Here is a 15,313-nt window from a genome sequence, read left to right as displayed (position 1 = left end):
GCCACTGTGGTCTACATTATCATTATTACTATCACTGCTCTCATAATACCACCTTTATTACTCTGCCATCAACAGCTCATTATGAAAACCATTATGTTTTCCCTCTTTCATCACCCTCTCTCCCTGCAGGCGGTCTGGGGTTGGAGTGACAGAGTCGAGCTGTTGAGCCAGGCATGTCTCTCATCCTGCAGCCAGGCCAGTACAGGATGAAATCTGGAGGAACTGCAGGACAGAACAGCCTGCAGGTCTCAGGCCTCATAGTGATCTGCACAGCTACACTCTCCTCACACTAGAAACTGAAAAGTCCGGTGTGAGTGCATCTATAATTCATTGACCTTTTTACTCCATTCAAAATAAATTAAAGCCATTTCTCATGCTCCATCATGCTTTAATCATATCTCGTGAGAGGGAAGTTTAAAACATCTTTCAACACATTTATTCAGATGCATCCAAACTTTTGTCATTAGAGTCTTTCATAAAGTGTGAAGTCCCTTATGAGTCCCTTTATGAACAGCATCAATAAATTCTGTTGAATCATTTTAGCTTCCTGGGGAAGAGCTACTGTTTTGTTTAAATATGGAAGGACATGGTCTGTGAAATTGATGCACTTTTCCAACTGAATGGAGACAAAGGAACTTCGAATATGTGTCCAGAGTCCTGAGGTCCACTTTGTCCATCTGACAGAGCTGCTCACTGCTGGACTGGAGGTACAACATCAATGAAAATACAGAATCCTGCAAGGCTCTCAAAGTGTGGCATGAATCAGATGTGTGTCCTAATGGAGGCATGGTGATTTATTCATGGAACTATAGCCCACCTGGATTTCATCTTCAACTCATTTGCAATTTGTTGTCGAGGTAAACTTGATGTTAAAAATAATGATGAGTCAATTTATTCTGGACACAGCTTCTACTTATAATTCAGCAGTTGCACATTCCTAATATTAAGTTCCCTGCTCTGAAACTGTTGTAATGCATCAAGGGCCTCCAAGTCCTGGAGAACATCCTCAAACTGCACCTGATCTACCACAATAACACCGTTTTGTCTTTGGTAAAATATTGCCACATCACACAGGATCACGGCTGACTTTATCACACATGGTCAGAAAATAGTTTTTGTGTAAATCTAGCTGAAAACTCTGTTTGGGGTTCGGTTTTACAGATAGAAATTCTGCCGAGTCCAAGACAAATATTTGCTTTTACATCAAAGATTGTCATAGGGGAAAAATATTAGTCTTGGGCCAATACACAGTTCTCTGCTTGTTCAAATCCTCTTTTCAATCTTTGAAATAGAACAGATAATCTACTACTGGTTTTTTGGGTTGGTTTTTTTTTTACAGCAATGTCCTTATCTTTACTGGCCACATGGTTCAGCCAGCAACAAACAAAAGTTATTTAATAGGACAGAGAGCTTTTACACCAGACAAATAACAATCAATCAAATCAATTCTAATAATAACTTTCGAGTGGCACTGGAGTTCCTGTGTCAAGAGAGTGTTTTATAAAAGGTAGATACTAAAAAGAATAACTTAAGTAAATGTAAATCACACCTGATACTTAAAGTCTTTAAAATAAAATCTCCAACCAAAATGGCATCCAAACAAAATGACAACTCAGGTTCTGATGGGTAATGATAGTTCCAAAAACTGTTTTCCATTTCAGCATTGCAGCTTTTATTTCAATAAAATCTGAACCTTTGTCACTGGTCTGCATGTTATTCCTTTGGTTTCTTTAGTTTCTCCAACTTCTAGCACACTAAAAGAAAATGTGCTCATTAACTCCCCACAGTGATGGCTAATAAACTGCTCACATAAAGGCCTGCGAGAAGCTGTGAAGGCTCAGGAGATTACTACACCTTACATAACGCCGTCATTAATCTGAGACTGGTATCTAGTGACTGGAAATGAGCGAGCAGGTAGGGGTTCAGTGTTCAGCGGTGCTCAGGGACACATGGCTGTTTATAGACACCACACTGGCTGTTGTGCAAGTCACTAACAACTACACCACAGATGGCTTCACTTGATAACCATCACACCATGTCAGCTGGTTTACATAAAAAGGCTGTAAAAAAAGAAATGTGGTTGAAAACTGTTTGCTAGTGGCGTTTTCCAACCTGCTTCCAAAATCTTCAATTAAAGTCGAACACTGGAGTTCCTGCATCAAGAGTCGAGGTGAGCGCTTTAAAACATGGCTACTTAAAAAGAATAAATCCAAAATTACCATTCAAATTTACAAACTACAGCAACTGATACTACAAGTCAGTCAAAATAAAATCACCAACCAAAATGACATCAAAGCACACAAATACACCAATCAAAATGACAATGAGCACTAATCAAATGACGTCCAAGAATACCAACCACGATAACACCGAAAACAAAAGCACCAAAAGAAAAAGACATTCTAATGGACAAAAACTGTCAAACAAAATGACATCTAAATAAAACAAATGGGTGGGGACGGTTGGTTTCTATTTGTAAGGCCTGTAATCATTGTAGCAAAACAGAGCTGTGTTTAGCTCTGATGGGTCATGAATAAAGCCAAAATATAGATAGGTTTTCAAATCAATTATTGATCGTATCTCAAACATGGCAATTTGCAGTGTCATGGTAAATGACTTCCCCAAATATTCTCATGATTTTGTTGTGTGTGTGTTTCTCCCCACACTCCCCTTGTCTCCGTCTCCCGCGGTGGTGAGATGCAACATTCCTTTAAGTTTAGTCAAAATTCGATCAGCGGTGTCCATAGTCACTGGAAATATATTTTCTAGAAGGGTAGAGATGTGGGCTGTCATCTGCAAATTAGACAAGACGGAAGTATTTTGGATGGGAAGTGATTTGTGGATCAGTCATGCGATGCAGGCGGCTTCACTTCCCTGTACATCACTGTGTTATGCCATCAGCCCCCTCCCCTCCTGTGTTTGCGGCCCAGAGACGGACGTGTGTGAGCTAAAACCACCTGCGTGACTCACGGGTCAGGGGGCAACGGCTTAATCAGAGGAACCACGCGCCAGACAGCGAGCGCTGCGGTACGGGGTTTTACAGATGACTTTTAAAGGCTATTCTGTAACTTTAAATTGGCTCCGGGGAAACCTGGCGGCCAGTGTGGCATCAGATAATGGGGATTTTAATAAGGGAGAGGAGAAATGTCTCCATTCTCCTTAATCACGCTCTGATTCTCTGCACTCCCACAGTGCAGAACATGGAGGAGAGGAGAGAAGGAAACCAAGGCTGAGCAAATGTGAGATATCCGTTCTCCTCTACAAATCACGGAAATGGCCTAGTTCACAATTATATTTTCTAATATAATGACTATTTATCAATGCAAATGATGCATTAACTCCCCCACTGATTGAACTGACTCAGCTACTCATTTCTATTCATCATATACTATAGCTCGTCTGCTCTTTTACAGTCGAAGATCTTCATATTTTAATTAAAATATCAATAAAGTCAACCTCTGAGACCTAACTTCACACAGAGGAGAAAAACCATCACATCACAAACTGCTGAAAGATCAGCGCCCCCTGCTGGAGCACACCACCAAGACTTTACATCCCCCATTCAGGTCTGATTGAGTAGCATCTGTCTAAAATGCAGGACTTGGACTATGACATATCCAAAGGAGTCACCATCTAACAGAGTAAGGGTCAGATAGCAAAGCCAGGAACTAAAGCTCCACCACAGGACTGGTTTCCTCGGTCCGAAAGGTTTCTCCTACTGGGGGAGGAGAGTGGAAATCTGCTAGTCAGCCCAGGAGCTTGAGAGTGTTCCTGCGCTGGCCCACTTGTCTTTATTTGTTTATTTCAGAGAGCCATGTATACATTCCCCTTCACCTTTACAGACCGCTCTATCCAGGACTGCTCTCTCATGGCTCACACTCTTCTGCTTCCCTCTGTAAGATTGAATTATCTCAGTCAATGAGTGGAAAATCATGAAAAACAGTTTCTTTGGGGAACAACTCGACACACATTATAAATCACACCGTGTTCAGTGACTTGAGAAACTACCTTGCAGCATTCTCTCAAGTCTGTTATGTATGGATCCCAGGAAGACCAGCTGACTCCTATGGCATCAGCTAATATCCTTTAAACTAGAAGTCACAATAAATCACTCAACTGTGAATTTTCAATTGTCTTTTTGTTTTGCACAGAATACAGTAAAATTTAGTCTCAATGTCCTAGATTTCATAGAAAAGTAAAACTGATGGTAAATAAAGCTATTTTCGTTTCAAACTAGAGTCATGCACTATATACTGTATGATTCAGATAGGAGAAACATGGTAAATCATGTTGTTTATAGTCTGTGTATATTCAGCCTCCATCACAATAAGCTGCGCTGATGTTGTGCCATTTGTAGGCTGCCACTGTTTGTTGCACCCCATTATATTTAAATTTATTGGACTTCATTGTCTGTGCCATCTATTGTATCCGCGCCAAGGGTTTTTGGCAGTGTGTTCTTGTTGAAAGTGAAGACAGGGGGAACCTCTGCGCTTCATGAAATTATGTTATTTTCCCATTAGTTTCTATCAATCACATGAATGCCAAAAACTGTATAACAAGATGCTTTTTAATCAGGCATGTCAACAGGATGGTTTGTGTTTGCTCGTTCTTGTAGAAGCTGAGTTGATTTGAAAGCTGGTAGGTGGCATTTAGCTTTATTGGGAAGCATTTAAATTACTGGCAAAAGGTCAGTCAACAAAAATAGCCTTTATTGATAGGTAAAATGATATTAAGGCAAACATAATCCTGAGACTGAGAGACAGGCTGAATAAGTGAACGAGTGAATATTTTTGATTTTGGCTGTATGTTCGTGTTCAACACATTTGTAAAAAAGAAAATGCATAGTGTGTCAACAATGGATATCAGAAATGATTGGCACTGTCTCTGGCTGCATCACCAGACTTCACATCCTCTGATTTGGAGCTCTGTTGGAACACACACACACACACACACACACACACAGTAAATATACTATAGCTATATATTGTATGCTTTAAACTGTGTCTAATGCATGTAAAAGAGATAAGTTACTTTTTGCTGTGTGTTAATTTCTGAACCTGTGTCCTTTATCTTCATATGGAAAAGTTTGTTGCTGCAGAAATGTTCAAATACAATCTTGATCTTTTACATTTTCATCTCTACTAATGTTGCTGATGAACTTCAGGTCAGTACTGATCCCTGAATGTGAACCTGATCTTCTTCCTCTACCTTAGACTTGAAGAGGAGGTTGATGACGCCCTTGGAGCGTCTGTCTGCGGTCCGGTCGGAGGTCAGACAGACGGACATGCTCTTACTGTCCCTCCTGGCTCTGGGGGTGTCCGCCTCCTCGGCCCCCCCCACCACCGACAAGGACAGACCTATGGACGGAAATGAGTGTTGGTATACTGTACAGTGAAACCTCCGTTCATTCCAAGTCCATCCAGACCAATATTTCATTGCTGCTTGAGCTCTCACAGCTGTTCCACTGTTGTACAGCGTGTTTTTTTGCAACGCTGGTGGCACTTTGTGTATGCACAGTAAATCCCCCGGAGCCTGTAGTCAGCTTTGCTAATCAGAGGTAATGTATTAACACGACAGTGAATGCTGGCTCAGCTGGTTTGGTCCAAGATGGCGGCGTGCCAGCGGAGAATCAGTGAATTAAGGTCGGCTGCTAGGTTTTGAAACGTTAGTTCATTTAATTGAGATAATGAAATGTAAAACATCAAATTGTAGGCCAGTTCTGAAAAATGACTACTGAGGAGATTACTCACTTATTTTCCCACTTACATTAGATTTGCTTTAGTTTGTGTTGGGGCAAGCCACTATTGCAACATTCCCCTGAGATATTTTTTACTAAGCTTCAAAGACATGTTCCCACATTGGCCTGTGGTGTGTGTGTGTGTGTGTGTGTCTGTGTTGTGGGAGGGCTGCTGTTGGACAAAAACCTTTCTTTATATAGTCAGTTTTGTGGGCCCTTGGGTCATTAAGTTAAACTTAATCAGAATATGAATGATGTAAACATCCATTTCAAATACCAAAAAAAGAAAAATCAGAAATCAGAGTTACAATGTTTGCATTTGACAGCAGCGGTGTGTGTGTTTGTGTGTGTGTTTGTCACCTGTGATAGCAGGCAGGGATCTGGAGTTGGCGCTGGTCAAAGACACATTTCCTTGGTTGGGCTCAGCGAGGTTGGTGTCACTGCGGAACTCCTGTTTCTTAGACAGCTAGAGGGAGACAGAGATCACAAGCTCACACTCACTAGCCTGGGCTTACAGTCAGAGTCACAATCAGTATGATCAGCAAGGACAATAAAGAGGACAGGAATATGGGTTCAGTCATATGGAAGGGAAGAATCTCAACATTAATGCTTCCACAAATATTCAAAACTGTATCACTGTATACGTCCTTCCAGTTTCTCTCACTTTCTCTCTCACCCATTTTCAGTCCAATTTGCCATCTCTCTCCCTTTTCGTCATACTTCCCTCCCTCCCTCCCTCCCTCCCTCCCTCCCTCCCTCTCCATCCCACTGTCTCCCTCCCTCCCTCCCGCTCTCACCCGCTTGCAGTCCAGCGTGCTCGTCCTCTCTCTCTCCTCGGTGATGAAGATCATGCTGCTCCTCTTCTTCTTCTTCTTGCTCTTCCTCAGTCTGACCTCCCCGTCGGCCACCATCACCACCCCCTCCTCCGCCGCGCTTACGCTCAAGCTGCCACTGGAGCGCTGCAGGGTGGGGGTGCGGGGGGACGGGGAGTCCGGGGGGAGGTCCCTGGGAGGAGGGATGGAGGGAGGGAGGGAGGGAGGAAGGGAGAAGAAGTAGGAAATAGAGGAAGAGAGTCCAATGGTGATTATCAAAAATCAAGAACGGCAAGTTAATACAATAGCAAAAGGTTGTGGCCAGAGGACTGTATATGGGTGGGTCAGGAAACAGTGTGTGTGTGTGTGTGTGTGTTACCTGTCTGCGTGGGACCTGGTGGGAGTCCCACATTCGGACCCCTGCAGCGAGGAGATGGAGATGATGGACTGACGGATGGAGCGCAGCATGGAACGAGGACGAGTGGACTTCCTCTCATCCATGTCCGGCTAGGAGCGAGGGATGAGAGACGGACAAGAAAGTGAGAGAGAGAGAGAGAGAGAGAGAGAGAGAGGGTGAGAGAGAGAGAAAGACAGAGGCGGACAATACAATATGTCAAAGGAAAGTTCTGGAGAATAAGAAAATTCTTATAGCAGATAGTGAAAGTGAATGGAGCTTCTATCTAAAGCAAAGACATCATCATCATTATGGGAGAATTACAGGAGAAACAGAATGCATTAGAGCATGCAAGAATGGCAAAAGTTTCTACAACATAGACCATAACACCATCACTCCTATTCATCATTAGTGTAATCTCTCCTGACCGGGGAGACCCGAGTTACAAGATAATGACCATATTTAGCCCCAATTAGCTCGTCCAAACCCAGTTCTGGTTGCGGAGGCGGATCTGGGTACAAATCCCAAATCAAAGCTTTTCTCAAAGGCTTTCGCGGAGCACTTTGATCTTAAAATTTGGCCCGGGTCAGCTCATTTGCACTTTAATTACTGTGTGTGTCCAGCCTTGCAGGAGAGAACATGTGTAGGATTACGGAGAGGCGCCACATTTCAGTAAACTCTCATCCCCCTCTTTCTCCCCAGCTTCTCTCACTCTCTCTCTCTCTCTCTCTGTGTTCTTACCAGCTCTCTCACTCCATACTCCTTCTCCACTTTTTTCTTCAGCTGTTTGAAACACTCCTCCATGCGCTCATGGAACGGACGCAGGTCGTCGGTCACTCTCTTCCCGTGGAGGGAGATCCCCCCACCTAGTAATGGGATCTATAAATACAAAGGTTCTGTGTTATTGCGTGTATTTATGGTCAGTGTAAAGCTTATGGTGGGATTAGGCATGCAGCGGTGAGTGCTAAGTTATGTTTAGGTGTCTGAGGACGGATGTAAGTCAGTAGAACGTCCTCACAAACATAAAACAAGAACGTACAGTGTGTGTGTGCATGTGTGTGTGTGTGTGTGTGTTCAGTACCTGCCATGCGATGAGGTCTTTGAGGCGCAGCAGTTTATCTCTGTCCTCCGGGTGCTGCTGAACGTACTCCTCGGTGAAGAACGCCTGGCACAGAGGAAATATTAAAAACGACTTTAATAAATGACGGCTATAATTTTCACCTGCTCAGGCAGTTTGTAAATTAATAACTGAATTTTCCACCTGCATATGCAGTTTTAAAGCGCTCTGATCTCATCCTACGTGGGATACGGTTACATTGAATGGCGTTTGAGGGGTGAACAGTAATGATATTTAGGCTTATGAAGAGACCAGACTAACCGTTTCATTGCATTTAATGTCATTTGGACGGCAGAATTAGACTTTGATCATGAAGTGCCTGAGTAGGTGATATGGATATATGATATTAACAGGATTAAAGTCAAGACATCGGGAGAGATGAGGAGTCTCAGAGAAAGGAGACGCATCTTTAGCTCAAGCGACTTTATCCATTTCAAAGTCTAGGGTCAAAGATTCTTCACAGGAAAATGAAAAGCATCGAATTTAGATGGTGAATCATTGTCTTACAGCTATCAGAGGAGTATATAGTGCCTGTCAAAACTCCACACACACACACACACACCGACAAGGACTGTTTTCACTTCACTAAAATGGAGGTCATTGAGAAATACTCAAAGAAAGTCAAAGGAAGTGCAAACTCGAGATGGATGCTGTAAACATGATGGAATGGGTAGTTTTGTGTGACCTCTACCCTTCTTACACTATCATAAAATAAAACAAATATGATGTATTTTCAGCAATAAAACCAGTCGGGACAGTCAGTCTTTTGACATAGTTTAACAAGGAGGCAAATAAAGGCCCACTATCAAAGATTTACATGATATTCATTAAGCTCATGTTCATCTTTTATTATATTTAATAGTACAGTGTAGATTAGTCAACAGCAAAAAAGACCAAATTCACTATCCAAAAACTTCTGTATATCATTATGTGGAGCTATGAGGCGGGTGTGTCCTTGACCTCTGACCTTTTCATACTTGGCAAAGCCGCCCATGACGGCCGGGTCCACGATGCCGTTGAGCAGCATGGAGAGGGGGTTGATGGGAAGGCTCCAGTCGGCCTGGTATTGGTTAATCATGGTCAGAATCTTCTCATTGGTGGACTCCATGGTCTCTATGGCGTTCTCCAGTGGAGACAGGGTGGTCTGGGGGGGGCAGAGGGAAGGAGAACGGGAGTGAAGAGGATAGAGGAAGGGCAGAAGGGAGAGGTGTGAGAGATCGGGAAGGGAAGACGGAGAAAAATATAGGAAGGAGGTAGTGAGTCAGTAGAGGTGAGACAGGGAGGACTTTACACTGGAGGCACTAACTCACATCTAAGGCGGTAGATACAGGTCAAACAACAGACTGAGAGACAGACATGGAGGTAGACACACTCACACCAACTTACATGTTTCATGTCAGTGGCCTCAAACCAGCGCAGGATCCCTGGCAGCTTATAGACGGTGGTGAAGGTTGTGCGCTCGATCCACATAGACTAAAGCAGAGGGATGGGAAGAGAAAACAGAGGGATAACAGTTAAAAAGCATACATGTGAATACTTTGACCAGAATCTCATAACTCATCTTATATTAGAATCCGCGACCTTACCAGGTACTTATTTCAGAATCTGATACTTCATCTCATGCCTTAAATCTAATATCTTATATGGGTTCTGAATGGGTCTCATTGGCCCTATTGCCATAACTCTTGCTCTATCCATTTGAAAACTTAAATTGAAGGCAGTAACTCACAACAAACTCATTGTTGGGGTCCACAGGTCCTTTCCTCACAGGTCTGGAGTAGTGGAAGCGCTGCACGTAGTTGGACTTGTAGAAGCTACACATGGCGCGGGGAGAGGGGGACGGAGACGGAGGAGAAAGGCAAACAACGGAGGCAAAGAGGGAGAAGAGGAGAGAAATCATTTACTACGAGAGGGGGAAATGGCAAAAATATGACATAAGGCTGTTTAGAGCCACACCAATATTTAACTTGATGGAAACTGTATGAAGTAAACGGAGAGATTTGTTGGCACTGACTTGATAATCTGGTCAGGGACAGGTTTGTTCTTGAGGCGCGGGGGGATCTCGAGGACAGGCTGCACTGTGAAACACTGGATATCTGGTGCAGCGGGCTCAGGAAGACAGCATCGCTACAGAACCACATGATGGAGAATATCGCTCCATCCCCGTCTGTGTGTGTGTGCAAAGCCTCTGTGTGCTTAAGGGACGTGTCCATGTTCAAGAGATTGGGCTTTAAGCATGTTTACTTGTGTGTGTGTACCTTTGTTGTTGTGGGTTGGCTAGTGTTGCTTTTGTTTGTCTGTGGACATATTATGCAAATGCAAAGACTGGCAAATCCTCTGCAATATTAATACATGCTTCTGAAACATTTAAAAGGGAATCTGCAGATTTCAGAAAGACATGTTGAGATCTTTTAATACTGCCGTCAGTTGAATTTAAGACCATTTTAATGTTTAGGGACATGACATCCAGTAACTTACTGTGACCAACTGTAAGTGGCAGTAATATAATACAGCTTATGAAAATGCAATCAACACTGCTGCCAGTCACATTGTTTGTCACGCCATTTGCCTTATTTTGTTTGCTTTACCTTCCAACTCTGCCTTCAAAAAATAAACTTGTCACAACAAACATGGTGAAAAAATGAATACATCTAATAAGGGACCAATAAAATAAATACATAATATAACTTTTTAAGGCCTTAAAATTAGATAATTTACTTTAAGACTTTTTGTGTGTGTGTGTGTGTGTGTGTGTTCTGAAGGATACACTGCAGCGGGGAGTGCCTGATGTCGTCCCCTGGCATGGTGGTGGTGTTGAGGCGCACGGCGCTGGGGAACTGGCTCATCAGCTGGTTCTGGAAGTCCTCCCTGCGCTCATACTCCTTACCGCGGTGGATAAACACCTTGTTCTGAACCCATGGGAAAATGGACTGGAGTTAATAATATTTATAAAACAATGAAGTGGTACTTTATCCTGTCATCGCCATAGGGGAATTATTTTTCCACTTGATGTCCTCCGACAGAACAGTCCCACTAGAGCTGCTAGGGATCCATGTCTTGCTCAAGGGAAATGCTTGCCAACAAGGGGGCCTGAAGTTGGGTCGTCCACTTGAAAGAGAGTAGCCCTACTCACTACGTTATCCTAAAAAAGTGTGTCTGTAGTGTGTGTGTATCTGTCTGTCTTAGCAACACATAAGCTGTGTATTTTATACTCATTACCACAGCAGATTAACACACCCGATAACTGAGACAGCTATAAACACTGGAATATTCCATTTCTGCTGCTGAAATCCACAGATCCAGTTTTCCCTGATGGTACTTTATGTCCCATTCCTTCAACTATCTAGTTGGTGTGTTCAGGAACATCTCCACTGCTACAATTTTTCATGTCTCAGCCTCATTGCTTACAATGGAAAAAAAGGATTCTTGGACCCCACTGTGAAAGGAAGGGAGTCATTGTCAATTTGTGTGTATAATCAGTCTGTGTGTTTCTGTGTTTCCTATGTTTCCTATTCTAAGAAAAGTGTGATATTCTTAAAAAGAGATTTTGTCTTGTCTGACTCTCCATTCCCCACAAACAGTGATCATCATACAAACCCTGAGGAAGGGAGGGTAGCCCTGTCCATAGTAGCCCACTGCAAAGTAGTCTGGCTTAGGCCTCAAGATCTTCATGATGTTCTCATAGAACTTAGCCTGCTTCTCCTGCAGAGAGAGAGAGAGAGAGAGGGGGAGAGAGAGAGAGAGAGATATGAGGGGAGATTTTCAGTTATGCACTGTGCAGCCATAGCAGTTTTATCAGCCAGTGCCAATGACAATGCCACCCTCAGCAGAATGCTGGGCCTTTGAGGGTGATAGATTGAGAAAAAGATAAAGCGCACACCATCCAAGGGTAATGTCTGTCATTTATATAACCACATAAATTCAGCATTAGCGAGACAACCGCTGCCGAACACATATAGTGTGAGAGAAAGATTTTCCCATTGTTGGGAAGTGTGTAATTCTCTCTGGGGACGGGAAAAGAATAGTTGAGTGAAGGGGAGACAGAGGAGAGGATGGTGCCGAACCAGAAGTTGAGATTTGGGTATGGAGGGAATCACTCCTGATCACTCAAAGCGAGAGATGAAGGAATCAGAAAGAGTGATTGAGAGGACAAAGTAAGAGGAGTCAGAGAGAGTTTGAAGCTGCTCATGATTGGCATAAAGAAAGCACATATTCGGGGTCATATGGTAATTAGGGAATCCAAAACTAGAACTGGATTTGAAAAAATAAAAAAAAGGATCTTAAGTGTCAAGGAATTGTTCATTTTGAAGCATGGGTGACTGGAACTGGGTGCAAAATAGTGGTGTGCTGAATTTTTGGTAATGTTTGAGTACAGATGACTAATTTAGTGTAAAAACTGCATATTAGGAACAAAATACAATTTATGAAGGTATGACCAAACCCACCAATCTGACCGGTGTCATTTAATCAACACCAAGGAAATAATCTGGCTGTAGGTGGCAATAGATCTCTCAAATTTATTGAGGGTTCAGTAAACGAGGCTGCACTGGAATTGAGCTACGATGCTGCAATCAACAACATTAATAGATCGCCTGAATTCTCGTCCTTTTCTTCAAACTTTCCCTCGAACTCGAGCAAAAGTCCATGCGGGGAGCTCAGGGGAGAAGGCAGCGAAAAGTAAATGTGAAATCATAATTAATGTGTGGATAAATATGGACGTTTGAGTTTGTCATGCATTACCAATCTCTTGCTGAGCAGCTCGTAGTCAAAGATCTCGTTCTCATACTGTTCAGCCAGCTCCTTACACAGAGTAATGGCCTCCTCCCACATCTACACACACACACACACACACACACACACACCAAGGAAAAGAAACAAAAGTGAACTTCATTACACCATCTGCTAATAAATCCACAGCTGTCATGGCGGAAATTCATCTTGTGAATCGTCTCTGTTTTCAGCTCTCTGGAGAGTGGAGGGAAATATCTCTATCACTGCTACAGAGAATAGAACGTGCTCATGGAGAATAACAAATGAATATGATGCTTTCATATACTGCGCAGGCAGTATGACAGCGCGTACGCAACATCATCTATTCCTTAAAAGGTACAGAATCGGAAAGTGGAAAAATTTTGAACTAAGTTTGTGCAACACATATTGATTTCATGGGCTTTTGTTTTGCCCTAAGTCGAGGATTTATTTTGCCTACAGTGTTTTGCTCTGTTTACCTTTTGCTGCACGTAATTTAGAAAGCTGTGTCAATACACCATTAGCAAAATCATATCTTAACTGTCCTGCCAAATACTTTTCACAGCTAAAGTAAATCATTTCTCCAGAGTGTCTACGACCCATTTTTGGGTCCTGATCAACACTTGAAAAACCACCACATTACTTACCGTAGGCAGTGTCTAGGAAAGAGAAACTAATACATTTCAGAGGAACTAACTTCAGAATGTAGCATCCATTTATTCTAACCATGTATGTACGACACAGTGTAAAGGCACGCTGACCTTGCCCTTGTCAAAGTAGTCGATGATGGTGTCGTAGAGCGTTTCTTTCAGCTGCCGCTGGGTTTGGGAGCCGTGGAACTCGAACTGGGGGCTGCACCCATCATCTGACCACTGGGATGGAGAGGGGAAGGAAGAGAGAGAGATACGGAGGGAAGGACAGAGAGAGTACAATACAAGTGAGATACGAGTGGGAGTTTAGACGATTTAATATTGTTGAAACAAACAAAAGAAAAGAAAAGAAAAAAAACAGCACGCCGCCTGCTTTTTGCTGTCCCATTTGTCATTGTGTTGAAACAGATCTTAAGATTAGGGGAGGTGAAGGACTTAAAAGTGAACTGACAGAGTTTTTCCTTTGTTATAATAAATCAATATTAGCACATACGCTTGCCTTACACATAGAGACCCAGCAGTGCACAAAAACAGACAGTACAATGCCCATTCATCACAGAAATTAGATAATAGTTCATCCAATTATTATATGAAATTACACAAAATTCGCTTAGAAACCACAACAATAGAAGGACATAATGAAATCCTACACTGAATTCAGCAGCCAGATGCTAACTGGGATGAATGTTATTTGCAGATCTTTTCCTTTCATTTGTGGATGGTACATTCTGCATGCGGGGATTGTGTGATAGGTCACTGGTGATCTTTTTATGCTCCTTCTGTTGTTGAATAATAAAAAAAAAAAAAAAAAATTCATATACAAATTGTCCCGCAGCCAATGCAGCAAAAATGATTTTAGGCCATAATGACGGCTGAATGCTGTTGTAGACTGTCTAATTGCTGGAACTGTGCTAGCTGCTTAGGCTAGTGGGGAAGAGGATTACAGCATGCTGTGTGTTCCAGCTGGCTCTTTCCATTAGTGTGAACTGGGCATGGCGGGGCTGACAGTGGAGATGAATGGCGACTATAAAAGCTGTTAGAGTTCAACTGCTTTGATGTAATGATACTAGATAGGAAAGAGAGAGAGAGGGGAGAGAGAGAGAGAGAGAGAGAGAGAGAGAGAGAGAGAGAGAGAGAGCAAGAGATGCCCCGATTCCACTGTCCCTCTCTGTGAGCCTCTAAGTGTCCCATAAAAGAGATGAAGAGAAAAGTGAGGTCAAACGCACACACACACCGACACAGATACACACTGACACACGCGCGACAAGACACATGTATGGCACAGACACTCGCACACACACACACATTGCATCAATCACCATAGTGATCCGGCCACAGTGGCCGATGCCATGCAATAAACCAGCCTCAGAGCTTCATCATTTTGGAGGCCGGCGTCGTAGCGACCATTTATCAACCAATAAAAAACTCCCACAGACAAGTGATCAGGCAGACAGGAGGCCGGCACCGGGTCCAGCGTTAAACGACCCTATTCACAATCTCATTTAGTGCATGGGTGTGTGTGTGTGTGTGTGTGTGTGTGTCCTACCTTGAGCAGGCGAGAGTGGAGCAGCAAGGTGTACGCTGCCTCTGTGTAGTTCTCTCCATCCAGGTGAAGGTCCCTCAACTTGTACAGGTATCTGTATCCACACACACACACACACACACAAGGTCATAGAGGTGAAATTAATTGAATATGCAGCTCACACACTTCCCCACTAGATGCCACTGTTACACAACTTGAACAGCACACTGAACTGCATTGGCAATCACAATATTATGCCAACCAACAGTGGCAGAAGGCCTGCAAATGGAACATTTATCCCTAGTGTCTCACCCCCCCCCTCTCTCTATCTC

At 43.1% G+C, this 15,313-nt stretch overlaps 1 protein-coding gene across 2 annotated transcripts in view; it reads right to left on the bottom strand.

Moving 5' to 3' along the window:
* Window positions 1-4,549: 4,549 nt before the first annotated feature.
* The window catches only part of dock2 (dedicator of cytokinesis 2), a 95,905-nt gene continuing 85,141 nt past the window's right edge, over window positions 4,550-15,313 (bottom strand). For both annotated transcript variants that reach the window (XM_078288966.1, XM_078288967.1), the window contains exons 36-51: window positions 15,006-15,096; window positions 13,571-13,681; window positions 12,801-12,890; window positions 11,658-11,762; window positions 10,828-10,969; window positions 10,075-10,156; window positions 9,790-9,874; window positions 9,447-9,533; window positions 9,028-9,204; window positions 8,025-8,108; window positions 7,685-7,822; window positions 6,929-7,056; window positions 6,535-6,742; window positions 6,098-6,203; window positions 5,209-5,357; window positions 4,550-4,925 (exon numbers count right to left, since the gene is read on the bottom strand). In XM_078288966.1, coding sequence (XP_078145092.1) covers window positions 4,863-4,925; window positions 5,209-5,357; window positions 6,098-6,203; window positions 6,535-6,742; window positions 6,929-7,056; window positions 7,685-7,822; window positions 8,025-8,108; window positions 9,028-9,204; window positions 9,447-9,533; window positions 9,790-9,874; window positions 10,075-10,156; window positions 10,828-10,969; window positions 11,658-11,762; window positions 12,801-12,890; window positions 13,571-13,681; window positions 15,006-15,096 — 1,846 coding nt within the window. In that variant the 3' untranslated portion in view covers window positions 4,550-4,862. The remainder of the gene's footprint in view (window positions 4,926-5,208; window positions 5,358-6,097; window positions 6,204-6,534; window positions 6,743-6,928; window positions 7,057-7,684; window positions 7,823-8,024; window positions 8,109-9,027; window positions 9,205-9,446; window positions 9,534-9,789; window positions 9,875-10,074; window positions 10,157-10,827; window positions 10,970-11,657; window positions 11,763-12,800; window positions 12,891-13,570; window positions 13,682-15,005; window positions 15,097-15,313) is intronic.

Source organism: Centroberyx gerrardi, chromosome 16 (assembly GCF_048128805.1).
Source record: "Centroberyx gerrardi isolate f3 chromosome 16, fCenGer3.hap1.cur.20231027, whole genome shotgun sequence".
Lineage (NCBI taxonomy): Eukaryota > Metazoa > Chordata > Actinopteri > Beryciformes > Berycidae > Centroberyx > Centroberyx gerrardi.
The sequence above is the reverse complement of the archived record's forward strand: the minus strand, read 5'-3'. Positions and strand labels throughout refer to the sequence as shown.